Raw genomic sequence first — 26618 nt, 5'->3', positions numbered from 1 at the left:
CATAGGTACGCGTAAAAATTATTTTCAATAACAAATTTAAAATTTTTTACCCAAAATACGATAGTATTGATGTATGACATGTTTATATACGACAGTTATACAATTTTCACCTTTCTGACTCACTGTGCGGCGGACTAGACACTAAATAATTGCTAACAAAGAGTTGATCAAAGGAATACCGTAAGCGGCCAGACTATCTATTACTTATGACTATGGTTACACGCCTATTTATTAATGAGTGTGTAGTACGAACAAAATATAATAATGAAAAGTACTAAAGTAAATCGATCTTTAGCTTATAGTTAAAATATTTGTACTTTTCATTAAGGTGGTGGGGGAGACCGGGGCACGTTGGCCCACGGGGTAGGTTGGCCCAATCGAGTTTATTCAAAGGCTAGACGCTTTAACAAGCTGGGAATCTAAGTGAAGGTTGTTAGTAATTCAATCTTTTTTTCATAAAAAATCATATTTATTGGACCATATTTGAGTGTGTAATGCCGTTTTAGTAATTTTTCATACATCAAAGTAAATTTTGAAAAATTTGTTTAACGTGTTTATACTCACTGACGTTTGACAGTACGGCGTTATTCAAATGTCATATTTAAAGGTTATAGTGTAAGGATTATTTTAGTATAGAATGTTCCACAAAATTAGTTGACAGTTTAAGGCGAAAGTTGTTCATACTCTAAACATGACAATGGGGCAGATTGTTGGCCAAGTGGCCAACTTGCCCCGTAGATTTTTAAAATAATTCGGGTAAATTTGTGACGGAAAAACTGTTTTTGTTATTAAAGTATTAAAACTTGTAAAACATATTAGATCAGAAACTAGCCTCATAAACAAATTGGCATTTGTTTTTATACGTTTCTTTGGGTTTTATACGTCGATTATAAGAAAATATCACTGGAATACATAAGATTTAAATTTAAATAAATTATCTCATTATAAAATGTTATCTTAGATTTACATATGTCTAAACTTAAATATTGTATATATTTATATATTTTTATTATATATATTATTTAACAAATAATATAACTTATATATGTAAATTTAATTGATATCTAAACTTTTACATACTAGTTATACTTACATATATAAGTTTAATACTTTATACATAATACACTTAACTTTTCATGCTTAACACTTAAATTTGTATATGATGTATAAATTTATTTATGGCATGAGTTATGCAAATTATTAATGATTAAAAGTAAATAAGTATTTTAAAAAAGAAAAATATAAAATATAATTTTTTAAGTATATAAGTATGCAGGTATATAAATAATTAAATAAAAAAGAAATAGTTAAATATAAAACATGTAATAAAGTAATGTACTTTTGGTTTTTGCATTTTTTTTAGACCTACCTAAAAATGGTACAAAATTATATTTACAAGTCACAACGTGGAAAAGTGTCAGAAGAAACAATGTTATTAGCAGTGATACAAGTTACAAAATATAAAAAATCAATTAGAGCAGTTAGTAGAGAATTTAATATACCACGTAAGACTCTAGGAAGATATTGCATATCTAAAAGGTTGCCATCTATATCTAATACTTCAGTTCAAACTGAAGTAGAACTTGATTGCCAAGTAATTCTTTCAAATTCTAACAATGATAACAAACTTTAGTTTGATGTTACTGCAACTACATAAATCTAATGCAGAACATACGCCTGATAACGCAGCTATAGGGAGAGATTTACTATCACCTAAATTAGATAAAAAACCCTGGCACAAGTTTGGCTATGCCAAAAGATTTCAGGTATTTATATTTTCTCCAACTAATTTGAATATAGTTTAGTACTGTAATTTATTTAAACATTTAATAAGATACTTCAATATAAAATACTGCTTTAATATATTTAAAATTTTGAATTTTTTTGGGACAGATACCTAATATGATTTTAATGTTTATGTCTAATGGTAATATATATTTTATATTTCTTTAGGTATTTGAACCTGAGCAGGAAGTTTTGCTTGAAGAATACCTAATGAAAGCAAGTGATATTTCCTTTGGTCTTTCTCCTAAAGAAGTTTGACGGTTTGCTTATACATATGCTGTTGCTTTTGGCAGAAAAATTCTTCACTCATGGATAGAACTTCAATCTGCTGGTAGTGATTGGTTCTCCGGATTCTTAAAAAGGCATCCAAAGCTTTCTAATCGCTCTCCTCAAGCAACAAGTTTAGCTCAGTGCACAAGTTTTAATAAACATAATGTAAATTTATTTTTTGACAACTTAAGCTGTTTTGAATAGGTTAAAACTAAGTGCTTCAGACATTTGGAACATTGATGAGACTGGAATCACAACAGTGCAACGGCCTGATCGTGTTGTTGCACATAGAGGCTTTCGCTAGATAGGTCGTGTAACATCAGCAGAAAGAGGAGCATTAGTGACTATGGCTTTGGCGGTTAGTGCGATTGGCAATAGCATACCTCCATATTTTATCTTTCCCAGAGTTAATTTTAAATCTCACTTTATTTGTGATGGACCAATAGGATGTGATGGATCAGCACATTCTTCAGGATGGATGACAGAGACAAATTTTCTTAAATATATCAAACATTTTTCTATCCATGCACGTTGTTCCAATGATCGCCCTTGTTTGGTATTGATTGACAACCACAGCTCTCATCTTGATGCAGCAGTACTTGATTTTTGTAAAGAAAATGGTATCACATTTTTATCTTTTCCAGCACACTGTAGTCATAAATTACAACCATTAGATAGAAGTGTTTACGGTCCTTTTGAAAAGTTTGTGAACTCAGCATGTGATGCATGGGTTACTGTAAACAAACAAACTATGACTATCTATGACATACCTGGTATAGTAAAAGCCGCACTTCCTAATGCTATAACTCCAAGGAACATAATTAGTGGTTTCCAAGCAACAGGTATTTATCCATTTAACAGAGATATTTTTCCCGAAAGTGATTTTTTGCCATCATATTTAACAGATAGACCAGACCCTAGCACTAAAATGTCATCTGTGGATTTTAGCATCACTAAACAAACACCTAAAAACAAAGTTTCAGCTGTGGATTGTAAACAAACACCTAGCAACGGAGTTTTATCTGTGGATTGTAAACAAAAAAAATTCAAAAAATTTAATTCAAATGAATCAAAATATAAGAAAGGAAATTTTCCAAATTTAGACAGCACATCAGGTGCTTCTCTAAACTCTTCACTTATACAATCTCCTGAAGAAGTGAGGCCTTTTGAAAAAGCTCAGCCTAGAAAAAACAATTTAAATAAGCTCAGAAATCGGAAACGAATTTTTGCTATATTAACTGATACACCAGTTAAAAAAGCCTTGCAAAGGCACAGAAAGCAGCAAAAGAAAAAAACAGAAGGGCTCAAAAAATAAAAAACTATTTTCTATCAAAGAAGCCGGTCCAAGTAACTTTAAAACAAGAAGGATTTTTGCCAGTCAACCTGTAAAAGAAAAACGCAACATGAAAAACAAAGATGTTAAAGAGGAAGATGTCTTGTGTCTTAGTTGCTTCAAACCGTTCTCAAACAGCCTTCCAGGTGCTATGTGGATACAGTGTTCAAGCTGTCAGCATTGGGCCCATGTGAGTTGTGTAGAAAAAGATGCAAAAGGGTTAGGTTATAAATGTTTATACTGTTGTTAACTAAAATGTTATTGTTGTATTTTGTTTTTACTTCATTTTTTTGTAGTTTATTGTTTTAAAGTTGTTTCAATTTCGTTTTATCAAGTTATAAAGTTGTTTTTGCTCAATGAGCGTTTTCTCACCTCAAAGTTTGCCATAAGTTGTATGTGGGCCAACCTGCCCCAATCCTTGGGCCAACCTGCCCCGATAACGTGGTAGGTTGGCCTACCCGATATGACCTAACAAAAACAGTTTTTAATGTGTTAAAAAGCTATTATGAACTTATATTAATGTTTTTTCCGGATAGTCTAGGGACTAGTCAACCTCTTTCCAAAAAAAAATAAACTAAAAAACAAAAGCTAAAAAGTTACAGATCAAGGAAAAAAAAGCAGGCCAACGTGCCCCGGTCTCCCCTACTATCCTGCAAATTTTATTTCCTAAAATAAGATCTTTTCTTAAAATGATAAACATGAATATAAAAAACACCATATTTTTACTCATTTGTCACAAAGAAATGCAAAATAAAGCAAAAAACATGCAGTCACAAGAACATAAATAACTTGAGTAATATTTGAGACAAAAGCTTTAAATTTTACAAACGTATAGCTAAATGGTGGGTGAAGGGCCCACAGTAGAATTTTTTTTAAATACTGAGCCAAAGTAAAATGGCAGATATGAACCTTTAAAATTCATAAAAAATGGTCCGTGGGGTATGTAAAATTCTGGTCAAAATAAAATATATTTTGATTATTCACTTTCTACAGCCCTTTCTACAACATCAATGAACAAACTGTGAAAATTTCAAAGAAAAAGAGTAAACGGTTTCTGCATTATTAATATTCTAGTTTAAAATATTTGAAAAAAAATTATTCTTAGAAAAACAGCGTTTAAAATAAAAAATGTCAAAAACTAAAAAAATCTCTAATTAAAAAACATCCAGAAAAGTATTTTATTCTGTCAAAACAACCTTTTCACAATACCAATGAAAAAATAGGGCAAACACATAAACAGACATGGTTGCTAAGGTCGTAGCTAGGGGTTCAAAAATAACCTTGTTGCCTTTGAATACAAATTTTAGGACTTTCTGTTATTTTTTGAAGAAAAATAAAGTGGTTCTTGTGATCTAGGATGTTCAAATTGTTAGAATTTTATGAAATTTTTTTTTTTTTTTGATGATTATAACATGATAATACCACTTTAACATATTAGGCCGAGTGAATAAAAAAAGCAGTTGCTTTTACTCGGGGTTTTTGGAGAAATTGTTCAGCTTTACGTGAATAATATCATTTTTTAACTCAGATAATATTATGAGTAAAAGCAATTTTTTATTCACCCGACCTAACAAACATATTTGCATATTTTTTGAAATCTAGAATTAATGTATTTGACCCCGAACAAGATGCTATATAATAAAGGAGTTCAAAAAAATATAATTTTCAAAACGCGAATACGCAAGAAACCATATTTGGGGCAAATGTGTAGAAAAAAAATTCAAAAATTTTGACACTTACTTTGAGCTTAAGCAGCATAATACCCCAAATTGTTCCTAAATTATTTGGCTTTGATCGCAAGGTAATTAAAAAAATTTTTTTTGGATTGTGTATCCTTGTTTTTTCATATCTATACCAGGATACACATAGACTTGGAAGCCGCCGCCTCTATTCATCCGCTGCCGCCAATTTAGTTAATATCCAACTACCGCCAGTTTTTTATTAATAGCCACTAATAGCCGCTATTTATTCAAAATGCAGCCGCCGCTAAAATACAGCTGAAATGATCAGTTTTTGTTTTTTAAAACTATAATGTTACGCTCAATCCTTTTTTTTTTCTCTGATTTTTATGAATTTTGTTGTGCTTACTTCATTTTTGCGCTTATTTTTCGTTTGACCATGGCAATATAATAATTTTTACTTCCATGGTTTGACTCGGTTTATAATTTGATAACAAATATTTATTATTTACCGTCGCATTAGGAGCAAACTGCATATAAAAGAAATTTCCTTTTCTTCCAGGTACATTTACTTTTTGGTAGAGATTTAATATGAAAAGATCAATAAATAATACATCATTATCTTGTCGCGAACCAAATGAAAACTCATCAATAAAATATTTGAAGATAAGATTGTGCAGCACCTTTAAAAAAATGTGCTTCACTTGTTTGGAATTATTATGGAGAATTAGTAGCTGAAGATGGTCAAAATCTCGATGAAAGCAATTATTATTGCAAACCATGTTTGGAAATTGAAAAAGCCAAATCAGATAATAAAAAGCCTGCCCATTTGTCGAAAATTCATTCAGTAAAACGTTCTACATCAATTGGATACATGAAAAATCATTTGTTTTTAGTACACAAAATTATTACTGATAAAGTATCTACTGAAGAAAAAAATAACAATATCTTAAAAAACTTTTTATGAGTCTATTGAACAGTTATATAATGGTGTAAAAAAACTTTAAAAAAAAATTGGAACAAGAGAATTGTGTCTAGATGAATTTGATCTAAAATTATTAGGCGAACTTGTAAAGTTCCTTAAACCATTTCAAAACTTGACAGAAGATGTGAGTGGGGGTAACTCTTTCTCTATTTTGCCATTGGTCAAGCATAAAGTTGCTAGGGGTGGGAGTTAAGGTTAGTTTTAGTCTAACTAAATTTAGTCGACTAACTTTTTAGTCTAACTAAATTTAGTCGACTAACTTTTTAGTCTAAATAAAATTAGTCAACTAACTTTTTAGTCTAACTGAATTTAGACGACTAACTTTTTAGTCTAACTAAATTTAGTCGACTAACTTTTTAGCGTAACTAAAATTAGTCGACTAACTTTTTAGCGTGAATAAATTAGTCGATTAACTTTTTAGCGTAACTAAATTTAGTCGACTAACTTTTTAGTCTAACTAATTTTAGTCGACTAACTTTTTAGCGTAACTAAATTTAAACGACTAACTTTTTAGCGTATCTAAAATTAGTCGATTAAAACAAGCTTTAGTACTAAAAACTGAATAACCTATGCCATAAAATTTTCACACACGATGGCACATTATTGTGGCGGTTGAATGTCCCAGTTATGTTTCATAGGGGCCAGTCAAATCAAATTCGTATCGTATTAAATCAAATTTGATTATTAGAATTTTTTCCCAGCTCTGAGACAACTACCAATGCGGTTGTTGCAACTGTTAATAAACACCCAATGGGCACGGAATCTAAAAAAGACACTCTTTGAACGTTTAATTAACATTCTGCAGTTTAATTTAACGTCTAATTCGGGGTTGGGAAAGCGAACTTGTTGGGGTATATTTGTTCTGACGCTCCAATCACCGCGATTTTTTTGAGAAACTTTCATTTGACTTAACAATATTCTTGAGTTATGAGTTCGCACGATGCCTAAAAGTGTCATATCTGAAACATCAAAAAATTCCTGCCCACGCCGCTGGCAAAGCAATATACGAAAAATAAAATTTTCGCAAGAATCACAAGTGAAAAGAAACTTGCTAATCGATTGATTTCAAAAGAAGATTTTTGAAACCTACCGAAAGGACTCAGTTAAAAAATAATATCAGTTTTTTAATTCATAAAAATTTGCATGCGCGATAATTGACACTTGTGAGTAATGAGCATTTAACTACTTAGTTCATTAAACGAATTCTTTTAAATGGAACATTTCAATCTTGTTTTTATGACGAAATTCAAGTTTTCTTCCGTAAGTGACCGTTCTTCAAGTGGATTTATCGAAAATTTTCCTTTCGAAATCAATTTTTTATATGTTGCTATCCTGAAGATAAAGTTTCATTACAAACAGTTTGATATATACAGATACTTTATTTTCACATTTCTTGCAGTTAGGCGAATAAACGTAGTTATTGAAAGCGCTCGTTTCTCAAGTGCTACTTCCGAAAGTGAAACTTTTGGATGTTTTGGAAGAGCATTATTTGAAATAGCAACTTGCGAAAGTCTAATTTTCAGAAGTATTATTTGCGAAAGACAAATTTAAATGCTTCTGTATATTCGTTGCAAATAAAAATAAATACTAATTGTATATACCCTTTTGAAAGATTTTTTTCCATAAATCTTTGAAATCTTTCGGTTAACAACCCTATTTCAAAGGCTTAAAATAGCAACATAGGAAAAATTATCCCAGATAAGTAACATTCATAAAAATGGATTTTATTATACATTGCCTATAAATTTTCATTTTCATATTAGTGATATATAGTATTGAAGCCAGCGAGAAGGGAAGGTGGTGTTGGGGGTATGACACTCACTATCTATTACCATGGAACTATAAGAGATGCAACCTATTGTTTTACATCAAAGAGGCCGCAGAAATCAGCGAGCCATGCGAGTTTCCGACAAACTCTAAATTTTCACCCGTCAACAAAAAAATCTTTTGGCTGCCCTTAGTTTTTAAACAGAAACTCTGATCACGTGGTATTAGTTTAAACTTTTATAGCATTTGTTTAATAAGACTGTTCAGGATAAGTAACTACTTCACGTGTTGACAAATTACTAAACAAGTTACACCAAGGAAAAGGAAATCAGTTGTCCGCACGAACAGATTTTCATCATTTTTCCAAGATAAACATTTGTAAATTTGGGAACTTTTTTTGTGTAAACAAATTTCCATCAATAATAAAATAGATCTGTAAGGATAGTTTTAAAATGACTAAAAAAAGTAAAGCGAAAAGTTAAAATGCTTAAATAAAATTTTTAGTCAAGGTCTGGTTTCAAGCAACTCCTTGGTCCTTCATTCACCAGCTTTAGTTTTGTGTATTTTTTGAGTATCATTTCCGATATGTCGCCATTTTTTTCCTCGACTACTCTATAAGCTTCATAATATATATTCCACTGAGCATTGTTTTTTAGTAGGTGTATTTTCTAATGGGTTTTTTTTATAACTCGTTTGATAATGCAAAACCTTTTAAAAAGTTATTCAAGTTTATAATCATCTTGCAAAATGTAGCCATATATTTCATGTTTTCGTTTTTTTATATTTCATATACTAATTCATTTGTCATAAAAGGCACATAATAGCCCATTTGTTTTTGTCAAATATAAATTAGTTTATATATAGCTGGTAAATCATGCTATGTTAATATTAAATACTTAGTTATTCTTGCGGTTTGCCATAAATTGGCTTTGCTAAATTCTTTAAAACTGTGACAAATTATTTTTTTCTTTATTGTATTTACATTCATTTTATGTATTAGTTATTTATCCTTAACTGTATATATTTCTGTTGTTAAACATAAAAATAGAAAATTCTATAATATTCATAAATAATAAGTCTACAGCAATATAGTAGATGGTGTAGTTCCCTGGACATGAAACCAATATTCTCTAAGTAGCTACAAAACTAGTAGATATTTTGTATTATTTGTTATATCTCTAGTTATACATGTACTAAAGTAGTTGAGTAAATGATCTTAATTTCTATATTATTATCAGTGTTATTTCCTAAAATATTAAGAATATCTAGCTATATAAAATTAAGCTTAAAACCTGATTCTATTGTAGCCATTACAGAAGATTTTTTTATAAGTCAAATAAACATATGTAACTTATATCATTGTATAGAGCTTGACTTGACTTAAAAAATGAGGGGTCATTCGGCCTTTGAAGTTAAGCGGATCTAAAGTTATTGAATTTTTTGTAGTGCAATAATTGATGATTTTTTGACGAAAGGTATAAGTATGGAAAATTTGCATTGTTATGGCCCCGAAAATTTGCATTATGTCACGCAAAATCAAAACAAAAAACGTCATAAAATATGCGAATATAGTTATATATATGTATACATAATTTCTAGGTACAAATCCTTAGAACCTATTCTTCAAGAAAACATAAATAAATACTTGTTATAAAAATAGGAAAGAGTAAACTTGCAATTTCCACCTGGACACTTTTAAAAAACACTTTTTTTTTCTATAAAAAGAAACCTTGAAGTTTTGAAACGCTAAGAACTAAAAATTTATGTATAAAAGTTAAAAAGTGTCCACATTCCATTAGATTCTTCATCCCTTTTTTAATATATACGGTTAGTTTTATAAAAATTGGATGTGTTTTGGTACTAAGGAATCCTAACCTCCAAAAGCTTTGTTTTAAAAAAACGTTCCCGCCTCAAGCTATTTTCTTAAAAGTGGTCTTAAGATATGTATAAGATTTAAATGAAGCCATATAAACCATAGTACTTTCTATATAAGGCTGGAAAGAGGTTGAGTAACACTAATTGATGCAAAAAACCTCAAGGTGTTTGCTTAAGCATACAAAAAGACTGAGCAGCCGTGGCGCAATAATTAGAGTTCTGGCTCAGAACCCAGAGGTCCTAGGTCCGACGCAAGCTCTAGCCCAAATAACGACATTGGTACGGAAGGAGGCGTGAACTTTTTATTAAATGCTCTCCCGCGGTGCTCTGTGATAAGACCGTTAGGACTTCTGGGAGCACCTAAAATAATCACACACACAAAAAAAAAAAAAGATATAAGAGAGTAAAGTTCATGAAAGTTACGTGTTTTTTGTCAAACGTCAAATGTTTTTCGTTGAATCGTGGAAGCCGTGGAATCGCTATCTATTGCTGTTATCTTGAACAACTAAAAGGAAGTTGATGTAACTAGTTAGACGAGACCAAAGGTTTTCGACGAATCCGACAGACTTTATAATTTAATTTCTATTGTTTAAAACAAGAGATTTGTAACAATGCGCAATGAGCATGGTTCGCAAAAAAAGGTTGCACGTCCATCTCTTATAGGTCATGCTATTACCGATATTTAGTTTGATCATTCGGCAAATTAAGATGTTATTATAATTATTAGCAAATCTCAGCAATCAAGTTATATATTTTTATACTCAGCAAGTATAATTTTTAATCGGCAGTTCTTCTTACGGCAGTTTTCAACTTACCACCTCATCACGAATATACTTAGTCTCTAAATATTTAATTTCATATCAGCGATAAGAAGAACCAATTTATTAACGCTAACTTCCATCATTTTTCTCAACAAGCTTGTCATTTAATGCGAAAGCTTATATATGCAACGCTATCATTACATTCATAATTAAAACTTTAACATTTTCTCATTTTTTTAACGTACGGGCAAATAAGCACGGAATTGCGCTTAAATTGGTTGGCGTATTTAGGTTATGTTTTGTACAACTTAAGTACATTTAAGCTTCGGCAACTTATTTGTTCAAAAATGCATACCAAATGTTAAACGTATTAATAAAGTTTTTAAAATGCAAGACATTTAATAGCATTTAAATCGTTTTTAATAACTGTAAAATAAGATACACATGCTAATAAATTACTGCGGTCACTTTATCAAACCAGAAAATTTCTTATCACTTTTTAATTACTTAAAAAATGCAGAATATATATCATTTTAAAGTACATTTTCACTTTTTGTTAAAAAAAAATTAAGTTACGATATATTTTTCCCAAAATAATGTATTTTTTTTGGTATCAAAAATTTAATTTTTAGTCGTATATAAACTCATTTAATTATATTAATTATGGCTGTATACTAGGCAGCAGCAATTTTTGGCTTTAAATTGCTTCAAGCTGGAGTAGATAGTTTGTTAGAAAATAAGAGTTTTAGCGTGAAAAGTAAGATCTAAAGTTAGCTAGAAGCAATCTTATTTAAAAAGTAAGTTTGAAATATCAACTTTATTAAACCGCATTTGAGACGCCATTTTTTGTAGAATTATAAAGAAAAGGTAAGGTTAATGAATGCATTCATTATGAAATATAAACTTGGGTGGGTCGTAATTAATACATGAAAATGTAAAATACATTTACAAATGTAAAAAAATTAAATTTAAATAACATAGAATCGGGAAGACTTGCAACGTTCATATTTTGCACTTAGTTTTATAGTCTAATTAAGCAATTGGTTTTTCTAAAAAAAAAATTGAAAATCGGATAATGATACTTTGCAAAAAATTGCGATGATTGTAGCCTGGAAACATAAAAGCCCTCAAGTTTCTGGGGTCCCCCCGCCCCAAACATGAGAGCAACAACTTTATAAAATCATTTTTTAAACATGTTGCAACCTTGATTGATTGTTTTTAAAACAAAACAGTTCAAGTTCTAAATTTAATAGTTTTTATTTAAGAACAATAAAATAAATTCAAAAATAATTATTACAACAAGATATTTCCGTATTACATTGATTAAATTGCACCAATTTTAAACCAAATTAAAAAATTCCAAATTTTCGTACAAAAACATCAACATTTGAAAACATTCAGCCGTCATCCTGTTTCGCTTAGCATACAAATTGTTTAATGCGTCAGAAAAAAGGCGCTCACTTGGTGCACTGGTAGCAGGTGTACATAAAATCATCGTTGAAATGCAATACAATATTGGAAAAACATTGATTTTGATGCCAAAACTCTAAAACATTTTGTTCGTGCACTGACAATCTTATATATTCACAGATTTCTTCTATTCTTAAATCTAAGGTTACATTTTTGTCACTATCACTTCCGGAATCATCTTCTTCATCCTCAAATGACAACTTAAATTTTTTTGATTCCTTTGTCACCTTTTTAATTGAAATTATTTTACCAACTCTTTTTGCGAGATAAAAATCTGACAAAAATTCTTTCACAATTTTTAAATGTTTCTTTTTTTCGTACTTTTCAAAGTATTGAAAACTTTTATAATTTGGATCCAAAAAAGTGACACACAATAAAAAGGAATTATTCTCTAATTCATATGAATCTTTGTAAGTTTGTTAATCATTTCATCTTCACCGAGTAAATATTTTCTCATATCTTTGTATTGTTGTTTCGAATTAAAGATATCTTTTACGTAGAAGTGAAGCTTAAACATTCGCTCTGCCATGAGAAACGTAGAGTGCCAACGAGTTTTCACATCTTGAATCAAATGAAGTATGTGATTTTTTTCGACACCTTGTCGTATTTGACTTTTCCTTTCAATGATTGAAAGATGTAACAATTTTCCTGCACTTAGTTAATGTTCTTGCAATGAAAAAGAATTTAGACGAACTATCTTTTTCACCTTCTTCAACTAAATCTATGACATTTTTAACAACTAATTGCAAAACATGTCCCACGCATCTTATTGGTTGAATGTTTAAACAAACTTTTAAAGAATTTAGACAGTTACGTACGTTACTGACGTTGTCTGATACTATACTCAATATTTTATCATCCACTTTAGACTTTTCTACAATTTTTAGCAAAGCCTCTTTTAAATTATCTGTATCATGGCGGCCATTAAGGTATGCAAAGCCCAAACAAAAACTGATAAAATTTGTTTTGTCAGAAATGAAATGTGCAGTTGCAGATATGTAACTATAGTTTTGACAAGACGTCCATCCGTCAGTAGTAATAAATAAAACTTTAATTGATAACAATTTTGATTTCAAAAGTTCAACTTTTTCTCGATATAAATCAGTTAAAAAAGATTTTAACTTTTTTCGGCAAGGCACTTTATACTTTGGATTTAAACACAAAACAAATTCTTTAAATGCATTACTTTCTACCAACATAAATGGAAGACAACAGGCAATAATGAAAATTAAAAGAGCTCTACCAATCTTATCGCTAACTTCTTTTGACAAGCCACTCATAGTTCGTTTTTTTTTCGGCGTTATTATTTCGTGATCATGTTCAAGATGGTAATCTAATATACTCTTTGATGTTTTACAAGAGTACTTTTTAGGTCTGTTACTATTACATTGATTGCATATCCATTTTGATGTTTCCTCCTCGATTGAGTAATATTCGTATGTAGTTTTAGCTGCTTCTTCAATGGACTGAGTATCAACTTCAATTTCTGTTTGACCGGATGAAAAACTTGAACTTGTTTCGCTATCGTTATGATTTGCAGGGTTTTGTTCATCTATAGTCTTTCTTTTATCCAATCTTTTCTTCATCAGATTCATCAAATCAGATATTGGAGCAGCATATTCAATCGGAGAAAACGTATTATTTTTCGACATAGTTTAAAAATGCAATTTCTTAAAGTAAATTTAAATATATTTTTGAGAATAACGGTTTATCTAATATATAGCGGGAAACCATTACTTTGAGGTGTCAGTTACAACATTCCTTAAATTTTGTTGTGTTGAGAAATTATATGAACATAATATAAACTTAGACAAATAAATCAACTTAAAGACATTCATTAAAGTTTAATGTTTTTAAGAAATTTAAAATACGTACTATAATTTGTGACAATTAGGTAATAAAAATGTTTTTTTTGTACCTAGTATTGCCCCACATTTTCTTTTATTGAATTAAATAAAAATTGGTTTGTTAGTAGAACAACTCTGCCAAAAACAGCTGATTTTTTATACCGAATACATAATTAGTTATTAGCATTTAAATAATAATTTTAAATAAAAAACAAAACTGAGAGTTGAACAAGATATATATTCAATTACACAATATATAAATAATAAAAAACATTAATTGCGTAACAAATTATACGCAATTAATGTTTTTTATTATTTCTATATTGTGTAATTGTTACTAACAATTACAATCATATTGTCGTCACTGTAAAAACTGCGTTTTATGAGTGTAGAACAAAATAAATTAGGTACTATTACCTCAAAAAATGGGTAATCCTGCAGTTAAGCGGCCTAAAATAATTTTATTTTTTCGCTTGTTGCACTTTCGTGTAAAGACTTGCTCAAAGTAGTGACTTTTTAATATAAACAAAAGGAATATTTATTGGCTTCAGTACATACATCGACTATCTTATAGCCTGCTGCTACAAGGGAGTGCTGCTACATCGACTATCTTATAGCCTGTTGCTACAAGGGAGTGCTGCTACATCGACTATATTATAGCCTGTTGCTACAAGGAAGTGCTGCTACATCAACTAAGGGTTTGGCATGGGGCAGCATCTTTTTTTATTATTATTATTTCACTTAATATTTCTAATGTTTAAAAAGCATCCTCTGACGAGAGCGCAACAAGCGAAAAAATAGAATTATTTTAGGCCACTTAACTGCAGGATTACCAAAAAATGATTGCTGGTATTATATAAAAGAAATCCGAAAAAGCTTCTGCATACAACACCTTTCAAAAATATGGCACCATTGTTTTTTCTAATAGTTTATGATTCATTTTAATTAGAAATTGAAAAAATCCAGATTTAAACCGCTTTTCATTAAAATTTAAAACAAATACTTAATAATAAGGGGGAGTAATTGGATACAGTTTTTTTACTATTACAAAACTCCAAGTGTATATCTCGCAAAGTTGAGAAAAAAAAGTCTTCTCCAAAAACTTGAAAAACTCTAAAAATCAACTTTGAAAATGCCATGGAGATCTAAATTGTAACTTACAGCAATTTGTTATTAAAAAAATGACGCTCAAACCACTTCACAACTAACACATAACAAGATTTAAAAAAAGTATTTTTTGGGTAAAAGTAACAATATATTTTTCGCAAATTAAAAACTTAGTCGACTAAATTTAGTTAGACTAAAAAGTTAGTCGACTAAATTCAATTAGACTAAAAAGTTAGTCGACTAATTTATTTACGCTAAAAAGTTAGTCGACTAATTTTAGTTACGCAAAAAAGTTAGTCGACTAAATTTAGTTAGACTAAAAACTTAGTCGACTAAATTTAGTTAGACTAAAAAGTTAGTCGACTAATTTTAGTTAGACTAAAAAGTTAGTCGACTAAATTTAGTTAGACGAAAAAGTTAGTCGACTAAACTTAGTTAGACTAAAAAGTTAGTCGACTAGTTTATTTACGCTAAAAAGTTAGTCGACTAATTTTGGTTACGCTGAAAAGTTAGTCAACTAAATTTAGTTAGACTAAAAAGTTAGTCGGGTAATTTTAGTTACGGTTTTTTAAGTTAAGTTAGTTACAATTTTTAGTTTTGGTCACAACACTAAAAGTTGCATCACTCCTCCAGGTATCTTCTAACTATTTACCTGTGATAAAAAAGCTTAAATTAGCTTGTAGCTCAAAATTAGAACAGCGTCTGAAACTGTCAAAAACAGCCAATTTATCATGTTTGTTAGATCGAGCAGTTAAATCCATCTTTCCCAATAATGATGCAACTGATATATTTTTAGAGACTTTATCAAGTTTTGCAGAAAGTTCAAATTCAAATTCAGCTATTAACAATGCAGTTGATAAAAATGACAATAAACTACTAAAAGATGGTAAGCTAAATAAATAAAAGTTATGATATAAATAAAATGTTAAATAATAAAGCTAATTTTAATTAATCAAATATTAAACAAACATGTAATTGACCAAAAGGGTTGTTCAATTAAATGTTTATGTTGTTCAATTAAAACCATTATGATGTTCAATTAAAATCATTGTTTTAGAAAATCATCCAACTGCGAAGAAATTACTACTTCTAGAAATAAAAACTACGCTATAAGTAATAACTAAAAACAAGAGAGGATATTTTTCACTTTCAGCCGGCTAGCCAGCCTCAGCTAGTTTTGTGTTTTTTTTTGTGGCTATCCAGCCACCTATTTACCAATGGCTTGCAAGTCTAGATACACAACTATCTAAAAAAAGACTTGAATGACCCCAAGAAAAATTTTTACAAAATAGTGAGATTGATTAGCGCTCGAACTCAAATAATTTAGGAACTATTTGGAGCATTTATCGAGGTGTTTTGCCGCTTAAAGGTAAATGTCGATACTTTTGTAATTTTTTTAATATTTGGTTTCCTATATATTCGCGTTTTAAAAATTTTATTTTTTTGAACACCCCTACTATATAATAAGACCATTTTATATCAAAAAGAATATTTTTATTTGATTGCTAAGTTCTCTTTTTAGAGACCATTAACCAAAAAACAGTTGGATAACTTTTTTTTTAAACGTATTTTGCAACAAACGAACAAAATAAGAGACATTTTTCGATATATATTCTGCCATATGAACATATATTCTAAATAATAAATTCATATGGAATGGGTTCGACCAAAACTGGTGTGTTATTCTTTGATGAAACGAAGTGAGCTTCACGCGGCAATACGGGCTAACAAGAAAAAAAAGTCAATCAAAATATGATTATAACACTGAAAGTGGAGAAAAAAACATTAAATAAAAGATTAAAACCAAAAACCAACCAAAAAAGATTAAAACTATAGAGCTAATATTAGCTCTATGTACACACGTTACAAGATGGATTTATATACACGTATTGCTACTACAGGATTTAAAATATCACTGATCTAAACCATACAAGACTCAGACTGCATTACGCAAAACATCGTCATAAAAAGATCTACTCAAGACAGTAGGTTCTGCCATTTCTGGCACTGTCCAATAGAATTCTTTAAGAAGTGTTTTTTCATCATTGTTTGTAATAAATGTCATGTTAAACTTCCTACTTAAAGTTGAATCAAAACTCAGACTGCAAATTATGCAAAACATCTTCATAAAAAGATCTGCTCAAGACAGTAGGTTCTGCCATTTCTGGCACTGTCCAATAGAATTCTTTAAGAAGTGTTTTTTCATCATTGTTTGTAATAAATGTCATGTTAAACTTCCTACTTAAAGTTGAATCAAAACTCAGACTGCAAATTATGCAAAACATCTTCATAAAAAGATCTACTCAAGACAGTAGGTTCTGCCATTTCTGGCACTGTCCAATAGAATTCTTTAAGAAGTGTTTTTTCATCATTGTTTGTAATAAATGTCATGTTAAACTTCCTACTTCAAGTTGAATCAATACTCAGAATGCAAATTATGGAAAACATAACACAACTAGATATATAAATACAAATAAAATTTGTAAATCAATTAACTTATAAGACATGAATACACAGGCATAACTGGTCCTCAATACTAAACATAACTGGTCATCAATACTAGAAATATTCAAAGTAAACACTTTTATTGCAATAAAATTTAGGTACCAACCACATAAGATCATTTAATTAGAAAAATTTAAATTTACTTGTCTCCTGCAGTCAACTTTAGCTCCCGTTGCTTTAGCAGCCCTTTTCTTAACCTCATTCTCTTTAACACGTCTAAAGAAAAAGAAAAAAAATCCAATAAATACAGAAATAATACTATTTAAAAACGTAAAAAATTAAATGATATGATCTGGAATTTGAAGGTAAACTAAAAAAAAAAACAAAAAACAAATAAAGAAGCAAATAATAACAACAATACTCAAAAAATAAGTATTTGAGCATTAACTACTGCATGACAAGGCTGGAGTTCAAAGGTCAGATACTAACAGACAAACATTAGCCATATGCATATCTATTTTAAAGCAACTTTTAAAAAAGTTTACAATGCAAACATAATTTAACACATTCAAATATGTAATTAGTAATAAGGAGGTATTAGACCAACATAATATATATTACTTAAAAGGAAACCACAAAATTTAAAGTTTCTTTAGGATTTAAAAAAAAAGAAAAAAAAAAGCTGCATTATTGAATGTTGTATGTAAATTTCTACAATTTCACTTTTAATATATATGAAAGAAATTTAACATTTGTTCAAAAATTAACTGCAATGGCTTGTTAATTTATAAGAAAACATGGGAGAAAATTTTGAGCAATCTGACACACCAAAATAACTAAAGTAATCACTATCCAAACGACTTAAAATGTATAAAAGTATAAAATACTTAAAATGTATAAAAGTATAAAATACTTATAATGTATAAAAGTATAAAACACTGTTTTGCAAAGAAAGACCATTAAATCACTATAAAACTCATTATTTTCAAAGAATAGTATCGTTAAATTTTAAATTTGTGAAAACAAACTTGAGAGTCCTAAATTTAATTAAATCAACAAGAATAAAATAAATTAATAAAGTTAGAATGACTGCAAATTATCAATTAATCAAACAATGCTAATATTAATTTAACAATATACTAAAAACTCAAATCAAGTTATTTTCCATACTTAATTGCAATAAAAGGCTATACTTGCTTTTTTAACAAGGAAACTTTTCAAAAAAAAAGGCTTTTTTCTTTAATAATAATACTAATTTTATTTTTTCTAAGTTTAACTTTAATTTAAAGTTTTTTAATGCTGAGAATTAAGAAATTTTGTATAAATGTTAAAAAGGCTCCCCATTCTATAAGATTCCTCATCCTTTAATCTATAGAAAATTTTTTTTTTAAATAATAGTGACTTTAATACATGAATGATATTCAAGAGAAGTCATATAAAACCCATAACTTTGAAACATGGCTGGGAAGAGGTTAAGTCTAACAAATGAATCCAAATCGAAATACACTTGATATCTTTGTGAATCAATGCAAAGTAGTTTAATTATTTTAATCATCTCACAACCAATAATAGAAAAAAATTTTCAAAAATTAGATTAAAACAATACCTTAGAAAATCATCTCGGCATTTAGAATGTTTGACATGTTCAATACGAACATTGATTTTCTTTGGAAGTATTCGGTTCCTAGCATAAAACAAAACCATTAAAACAACAAAAACACAGTAAAAAATTAATTGAATAATTGAAGTTAATTATAAAACAACAAAAAATTACTTTATTAGTTTAAACATTACAATTATTTTAAAAAACAAAAATTTTACTTGTTATCGATAAATAATTTCGATTTGGTAAAAAATACTTTTAAACATTTGTATTGCATACCCTAATTGCTTGTTTACAACTACTCCAACTGCACTTTTAGTAACATTAAAAACTCTTCCTGTCTTTCCATGGTAAAACTTGTATGGCATACCTTTTTGAATGGCACCATTTCCCTATTTAAAATAATTCTTTTAATCTAAAATATAGTCTTAAAAAAACATGAATGATAAGTTTAAATTAAAATGCATAATACTAATTAGAACAGCTTTTTTTAAACCAATGTATTTTAGTTATTGGTAAATAATAAAACTAATGCGCAAACAAATTTGTACACGCTTAACAAATAACAAAAAAGTTAATATCTATAAAAAAAAGTGCTTTAAAAATCAACAAATATAGGTCTCTAATTTTTAATGGGTTTCCTTTTTAAGCGAGGTTTTAAATAACAATTAATCAACTCAAACTTTTTAAGTATAAGTAATAAGAAAAGGGACAGAAGAAAATGCAGCAGTACACATAACAATAAATTATTATTATAATATAGTATTACACTTAAAAAAAATATAACAATAACACCATCATTATTAATCAAACTTTTTAATATAAATGTGCAATAAAAATTTTCAGATTTTTAGAATTTTTTAAATAAATGGTCCTGTATTATTAAGGCAGCTAAACATAATACATGTATGTTATATTTAAGTTCTTAACTTATTTTATATATTTTTGTTTTTTATTTATAAATAAGAGTATTATATTATCCTAATTAGATAAAGTTATGCACAAATAAATTTTTTGCTCATTAATCATAGATAAGGTAATAAAATAAATTCTTGCTAAGTTAAAAATAATTTTATCTTTGGTGCATATGCCCAAGATTGTCTAGCAAAAAAAAGTCTTTTTTTAATAACTTTAATCCTAAAAATTTAAATTTATGAAAAAAAGAAACCTTGTTAAATCATTACCTTTACATCAACTATGTCTCCAACTTTATAAGTTTTTAAGTATGTTGATAAATGTTCGACACCTATAATTAGTTAATATATTTATTTATAAAAATTATGCTATGTATTCTACAAGTGCGATCAATGTTCTTAAAGAATAAAGCAATAATAAATTAGTAAAAACACTTATCTAAATTTATTGAAGAAAAAACTAGATGAGTGTTTTTACTTTTATATTTATTTATATTCATATATATATATATACATACATACATATATATATATATATTTATATATACACAAGTTTACATATTTATATATACATTATTTTCAATACTAAATATAAAAATAAAGTTGCTTTTTTAGATTTTTACCGTGTTTTCTAAATTTTTTTGAGAATAGATATCGAGTTCCTCTGCGTTTTCCTTTAGGGTTAGTCATCTTCTTTACTTGCTAAGCCCTGGATGTGTTTAAAATAAATATACTAAATAGAACACAACTTCTAAAGCAATTACCAAGTTAATGCAATAAACAAGAACTGAAAACAAAAACTACTTCGAACTCCTAATTTCAGAAATCAACAAAAACGAAAATTAAATAAAATATGCTTTTAATAAATAATCTTTATAAAATATATTCATTTTATTAGTTAAGTCACCTAAGAACAGGCACCACATGTAAAGATGGCAGATGGCGAAAAGACTTACGGGCCGTTTTTGAAAATGATGCCGTCGCGAAGTAAAGTACAGACCAAATCGTTTAAAAGCTTAGAAAAATTTCAAATAATTGTTTTTTTGAAAACTAGAAGTTAAAATTTTATTTATGCAATAACAATATTTAAAGCCGTATTTAGATATATTCTACTGTCTTTTAAAATGCAAACTAATTATTCAAGATTATATCAATCAGTTGGAAATTACTTATCTATATAGTTCAATGACTAATTTATTAAATACAGGTCTGTATTTTATTAGTTTGTTCCTACATGCCACCGATTTAATAGTATTAGTTGAACTATTAATAAGCATCGAAATATTAGCCACTGACTAATCACATAGTTTAAGAGGTATAGTCTATTTACAATTAGTTTTTCAGTCCCCAAAAATTTCATATAAAATTTTTTTTTTATATCTTTTTACTGAAAAACTATTGTTTAGCTAGATTATTATGATTTTACTATCAATGATGCATGAGGTATCTGTCAACTAGCATACGAATAAATTGTATTAACAAAGTCGCATAAATCTTTATTAGTATATTTTTTTTAAACATTTAAATATGATATTATGGAAGAGTTGAAATATATTTTTGCGAAAAGATGCCCCTTCTTATTTGCAGACTAGGACCTAATATAGTTATTGTGGTACTACCACTAATAAGACTAACAAGACTTTACCATCTAAGGTTTACAAGTTCCTCCTACTCTTACCTAATATATATATATATATATATATATATATATATATATATATATATATATATATATATATATATATATATATATATATATATATATATATATATATATATATATATATATACACTTTATTATACTTATATTAAAGCAGTCCTATATTAGGGTAGGTGAGGTTTTTTTACCTGTGGCGAAGGCAGCTAAATAAAGAAAAACTCTAAATAAACTAATTAAATTTTGAGTAGGAAGAGCTTGGATAGTAATCTTCTTAGTGATAGTATCAAAATAAAAATACTCAGTCTTGATCTACAAAGCTAGTTAATGCCAGGAAGGCAACTAAAGTAAATGGTTGCTTTAACATATTTATGTAAGAAAATAGGATTATGGAAACCTATCGAAACAACACAAATGTGGAACCACAGACATTAAACTTGTTAAAAAAATCCAGAAAAGCAATTTGCTGAAGCTTCAGTACATACATTGGCTAATGAATTTGATTTAAGCAGTCTAGATATAAATTGACTAATGAATTTGATTAAGTGCAGTCTAGATATAAAAAACATTTTTTAAGGGTGAAAAATTATTTGTTTTTTCATTAATCTTATTTATCTTTGTCTAGAAAACTGTTATCCAGCACAGGGTGGCCGCACCTCCTAAAAAATCCTAAAATATCCTAATATTCGAAAAACATCCTAAAAAGACCTAATTTCTCCTAAAGCATAGATGACTTTCTCAAATACTCCTGAATTCTCTCAATTTATTTCTTCAGAGTATAATGCATAAACAATTATCAGCCAATCAACAATAAAGTTAATGAAATGGTTCAGACTTGAAGTTAGTACTGTTGTATACTGAGAGAAAATAACATTTTTATTTCCTGATATCTTTCTTTTAACTACTTTGTTTATTATCAAAAATATTGTGTTCTGTTATTTTTTCCAACTTTACACTGCCATAATGTGCAAAAAATGTTTTTAATACTGGGTGCATAAATTTTTATATTTTCAAAGGATACTTTTTTATTCTAATTTTTAGTTCTACTTTTTTCTTATTTCTGTCAGTGGCAATTCTAGGAATTAAAATTATTTTTATTCACATTTTTATTTTATTAATTTAACCTAAATATTTTTGTATTTTTAGAATAGAAAAGATCAGTCAAATATAAGTTTCAAGATCATTGGTTAAATGACAATAATTATATTTAATGTGTACAAAAATGTTCCAAACATAAACAACGTATGCCTGTCTGTGATAAATATGCATTTAAAGCTGTTGTAGAACCACCAGCTAGCTTAAAAGCAGCACTGTGTCCACAGCAAACTTCTATTGTATTTATTTCAGAGTTGCAGTTAGCAAAGAAAGCAGAGATAATGTGGGCAGTTGATGTTGTGCTTACATTCTTTTTGATCAAGTGCAAACAAATCTGAATTATTTACTGCAATGTTTAATAATAGTCAAATAGCTAAACAATTTTCTTGTGGGAAAACAAAGTGCACTTATCTTTTGTGCTTTGGAATTGCACAATATTTTAAAGAAATTTTGTGTGAGACATTATCAGAGCTTGATCAGTTCTTTTGCCAATTTGATGAATCTTACAACCAACTTTTCAAGAAGAGTCAGATGGATTTGCATGTTAGATATTGGGACTCCTCATTAGAAATGGTAAAGACAAGATATTTCAACTCTGAATTCTTGGGAAAAGCTGCTGCTGTCGATATTATGATAAATTTCCGTAAATGTATGAGTGGTTTAGAATAAGATAAAATGCTCCATGTAAAAATCCTCTCTAGTTTGAATATTAAGAGAAGTGAATGTGAACTCAGTCAGTTAGTATCAATTGGATTATGTGGCCTTCACACAATGCACTGTTCATTCAAGAATGGCACAAACATGGCCTACTATATAACACGGCCGGATTTGTTGCCTTGAACGCAAAAAATTAGTGGGCCGAAAAAACACGAGTTTGAAGTTAACAATGAACCGATTTAACTATCTTAAATTAAACTTTTTTTAATTCAAGTAATACTTTATTTTGCAATGCCAAAAAAGTGTTGTGTTGTTGGTTGTAGAAGTAATTATAAGCGAAAGATTGAAGAATGTTCCAGTAACAGCAACCACGTAACATACAAAACTGTGTTTAGTTTTCCTGATAGCAATCAGTTAGATCTTCGAAATTGTTGGATTAAGTTTGTCAACCGAGCTGATTGGAGCCCCACAGAAAACTCAGAAAACTTATATGTATCGATCATTTTGAAGATAAATATTTGAAAAGAGGTAAACGTATAACATTGAATTATTGCGAAAATCCTAGACCAACAATTATTACCAACCAAAACATCCTATCAAAGCCATCTTTAATTCAATCAACCTCAGCTTTACGTAAGCCCCCTGCAGTTCGTATATATTCTCATCCTTTTCTCGATGAAACATACGATTTTAGAAAACATGATACAATTAAAAGCATTATAGATCTTAATGAAAGTTTTTGTCCAGCAGGATTTTCATTTAAACTAGTTGATAACCGTGTGTTATTTCTTCGAATTTATTTCGACGACAGGGATGTTACTCCTAACATTGAGAGTATTACTATTGATAAAGACTTACATGTAAAGCTACATATGAAAGGTATCCCAGTTCCATTGCCTAAATGGTTTAGAGAAGGCAATGTTTGTAAATTGACCAGTGCCAGTATGCTTGTTAATTTTGTTTCTTATATGCATGAAGTTGCAAAGAACGTATCAAAAAGTGTATTATCAGATTTATATAAATTATCTCTTTATAAACCACAAGGACGTCCAATCTACACAAATGAAATCATTAGATTTTCTCTAATGCACAGATATACATCAAAACAGGGTTATACTTTGCTATTAGAAGAGTTTCCACTTCCTTCGTTGTCTTATTTAAAATCACTTTCAAAGGGTGGCATTGATCCATTATCAGGATTATTATTACTTTTGGAAAATGGTAGTATTAGTGCTGACTGTGTTGTTTTAATTGATGAGATGTATTTACAAAAAGGTGTCCAATATCATCGAGGAAGTTTAATTGGTGCTGATGATGATGGTAATTTCTATTCTGGTATAGTTGTGTTCATGGTGGTTAGCTTGAAAGAATCTATCCCCTTTGTAATTAAGGCCTGTCCAGAATTTCAAATTTCTGGTTCTATGATTAGTTCACATATAGAAGAAACGTTAGATACTTTATATAAAGCATCTTTTAATGTACAAGCTATAATAACTGACAATCATGCAACAAATGTTTTAGCATTTAAAATTCTACGTTTAAAGTTTGGTGAACAAGATAATGAAATATATTTTACTTTTATGGGACACCGGGTTTACAATTTATATGACAGTGTTCATTTACTGAAAAACATTAGAAATAATTTATTAAATTCAAAACGGTTTGTATTTCCACCTTTTGATTTTATTGAGTTTGATGATATTATTCATGTTGAAGCTGGAGAAATTTCTTGGAGTTTATTGCATAATGTTTATGAGAAAGATGAATTGTTACCTGCTAACTTAAAAAAAGCTTTCAAATTGTCTGCCCAAACTTTACATCCAGGAAACAACAAACAAAGTGTTCCTTTAGCTTTAAATATTTTTGATGAAACCACCTCTGCTGCAATCATCAGCTATTTTCCAAACGAAACTGCAGCTGCTGGATTTCTAAGGCTTATTAATATTTGGTGGACTATTTCTAATTCAAAGGTAATGTTTAATACAAACAATAGGATTGGTAATGCAGCTATTTCAGGTGACAAAAAGTCACAATTTTTTCGAGTTTTTGCAACATGGATTAATGAATGGAAAAACTTGCAGTTTCAAAGATGTAATAAGTATACTTTATCTGCTCAAACAACTAATGCATTAATTACAACACTGAAGGGTACTGCAAGTCTGATTGAAGATTTATTTTCAGAAGGATATAAATATGTTTTAACTAGCAGGTTTCAAACTGATCCATTAGAAAGACATTTCAGTAAGTATCGACAAATGAGCGGTGGAAGATTTTTAGTCAGTTTACTTGAAGTTCAAAGCTCTGAAAAGATATTATGCATGAAATCCTTAATTAAAGCCAATATCAATTGTTGGACGAGCAATCTTAAACTTGATACAAAAATTGACAAAAATGAACTTTTAATAAAATTGGAAAAATATAGCAATGAAATTCAAGAGAATGAGCTTTGTCATGACTCTTACGAAGTTGCAATCAATATATCTGGTTACATCACGAAAAAGATTGGGGATAAATATAACTGTTCTAACTGTCTGAAATCATTAAGTTTCAATAAAGTCTCAACAGAATATCTGGAAATTCTTTCACATGGTGGTTTAACAAAACCTTCCAAAGAATTAGCTAACTATGTTTGTAATGGGTTTATAATTCTGGACACTGTAGAGAAAATGTTATTAAAGTATTCCCATGATATAAAAAATGCATCCTTGCTAGCGCTAGAAAAATATCAACCAAGTGATAGTGATTTTATGTGTATAGAACATGAGGAATGGGGAAGGCATTTGGTAAACACAATTATTACCAACATATATTTTAACAATGAGCAACAAATTAAAAATGGAAACATTAGAAAAAATGAAGTTGCTGCCTTTAAAGTTCGACAAACCAAAAAAGACAAATGAATAAACCCATAACAACATAGTATATGTATATTGTTTTTTTGAGAAACAAAAGAAACTTGACTTGATTAATCTTTTTGTAATATATGTAAATGCTTTCAGTAAATGTGTACATTTAAATATTATGCTAGTTTTACTAACATTTTTGTTAATTTTAGTTGTTTGAACCAATAATTTTAAGACTAAGATTTTGTAGATTAAAATTGATGGCTAAAATAGATAGTTCATTCGGCTTAATGCAATCATGATTTATTATTAGCTAACTGTTTTAGTGTTTGAAGGTTAAGAATTTTGGTAATAATAATAATTATAGCTAAGAGCAAATTATTTAAATATTATTAATGTCTTTATAGAATTACCTTCAGGTTTTGATTCAAAAGCTAAAAACCTAAAATCGGCCCACTAATTTTTTGCGTTCAAGGCAACAAATCCGGCCGTGTTATATAGTAGGCCATGGTACAAATGCTTCCA

The 26618-nt window shown here is 28.8% G+C and overlaps 3 protein-coding genes across 4 annotated transcripts; 2 read left to right on the top strand and 1 right to left on the bottom strand.

Moving 5' to 3' along the window:
• Positions 1-1361: 1361 nt before the first annotated feature.
• On the top strand, positions 1362-3730 carry LOC136088982 (uncharacterized). The gene is made up of 2 exons (XM_065814312.1): positions 1362-1766; positions 1954-3730. The coding sequence occupies exon 2, from the start codon at positions 2402-2404 to the stop codon at positions 3368-3370; it is 969 nt and encodes a 322-aa protein (XP_065670384.1). The 5' UTR covers positions 1362-1766; positions 1954-2401; the 3' UTR covers positions 3371-3730.
• Positions 3731-16477: 12747 nt separating this feature from the next.
• On the bottom strand, positions 16478-20877 carry LOC100203078 (large ribosomal subunit protein eL21). Of its 2 annotated transcripts, none has more exons than XM_065814310.1 (7): positions 20749-20877; positions 20465-20550; positions 20112-20173; positions 19207-19319; positions 18931-19008; positions 17528-17600; positions 16478-16603 (listed from the first exon to the last, which is right to left on the bottom strand). In XM_065814310.1, exons 2-7 carry the CDS (start codon positions 20529-20531, stop codon positions 16514-16516), a joined length of 483 nt encoding a protein of 160 aa, XP_065670382.1. In that variant the 5' UTR covers positions 20532-20550; positions 20749-20877; the 3' UTR covers positions 16478-16513. The 2 variants fall into 2 exon arrangements, with proteins under 2 accessions (XP_065670382.1, XP_065670383.1); XM_065814311.1 differs by lacking the exon at positions 20749-20877 and adding an exon at positions 20646-20669.
• Positions 20878-21084: 207 nt separating this feature from the next.
• On the top strand, positions 21085-26219 carry LOC136088981 (uncharacterized). Its single transcript, XM_065814309.1, has 2 exons — positions 21085-21156; positions 22645-26219. Exon 2 carries the CDS (start codon positions 24123-24125, stop codon positions 26148-26150), a length of 2028 nt encoding a protein of 675 aa, XP_065670381.1. The 5' UTR covers positions 21085-21156; positions 22645-24122; the 3' UTR covers positions 26151-26219.
• The last annotated feature ends 399 nt before the right edge of the window (positions 26220-26618 follow it).

The sequence above is a fragment of the Hydra vulgaris genome, chromosome 12 (genome assembly GCF_038396675.1).
Source record: "Hydra vulgaris chromosome 12, alternate assembly HydraT2T_AEP".
Taxonomy (NCBI): domain Eukaryota; kingdom Metazoa; phylum Cnidaria; class Hydrozoa; order Anthoathecata; family Hydridae; genus Hydra; species Hydra vulgaris.
This window is presented reverse-complemented; position numbering and strand designations above follow the sequence as displayed.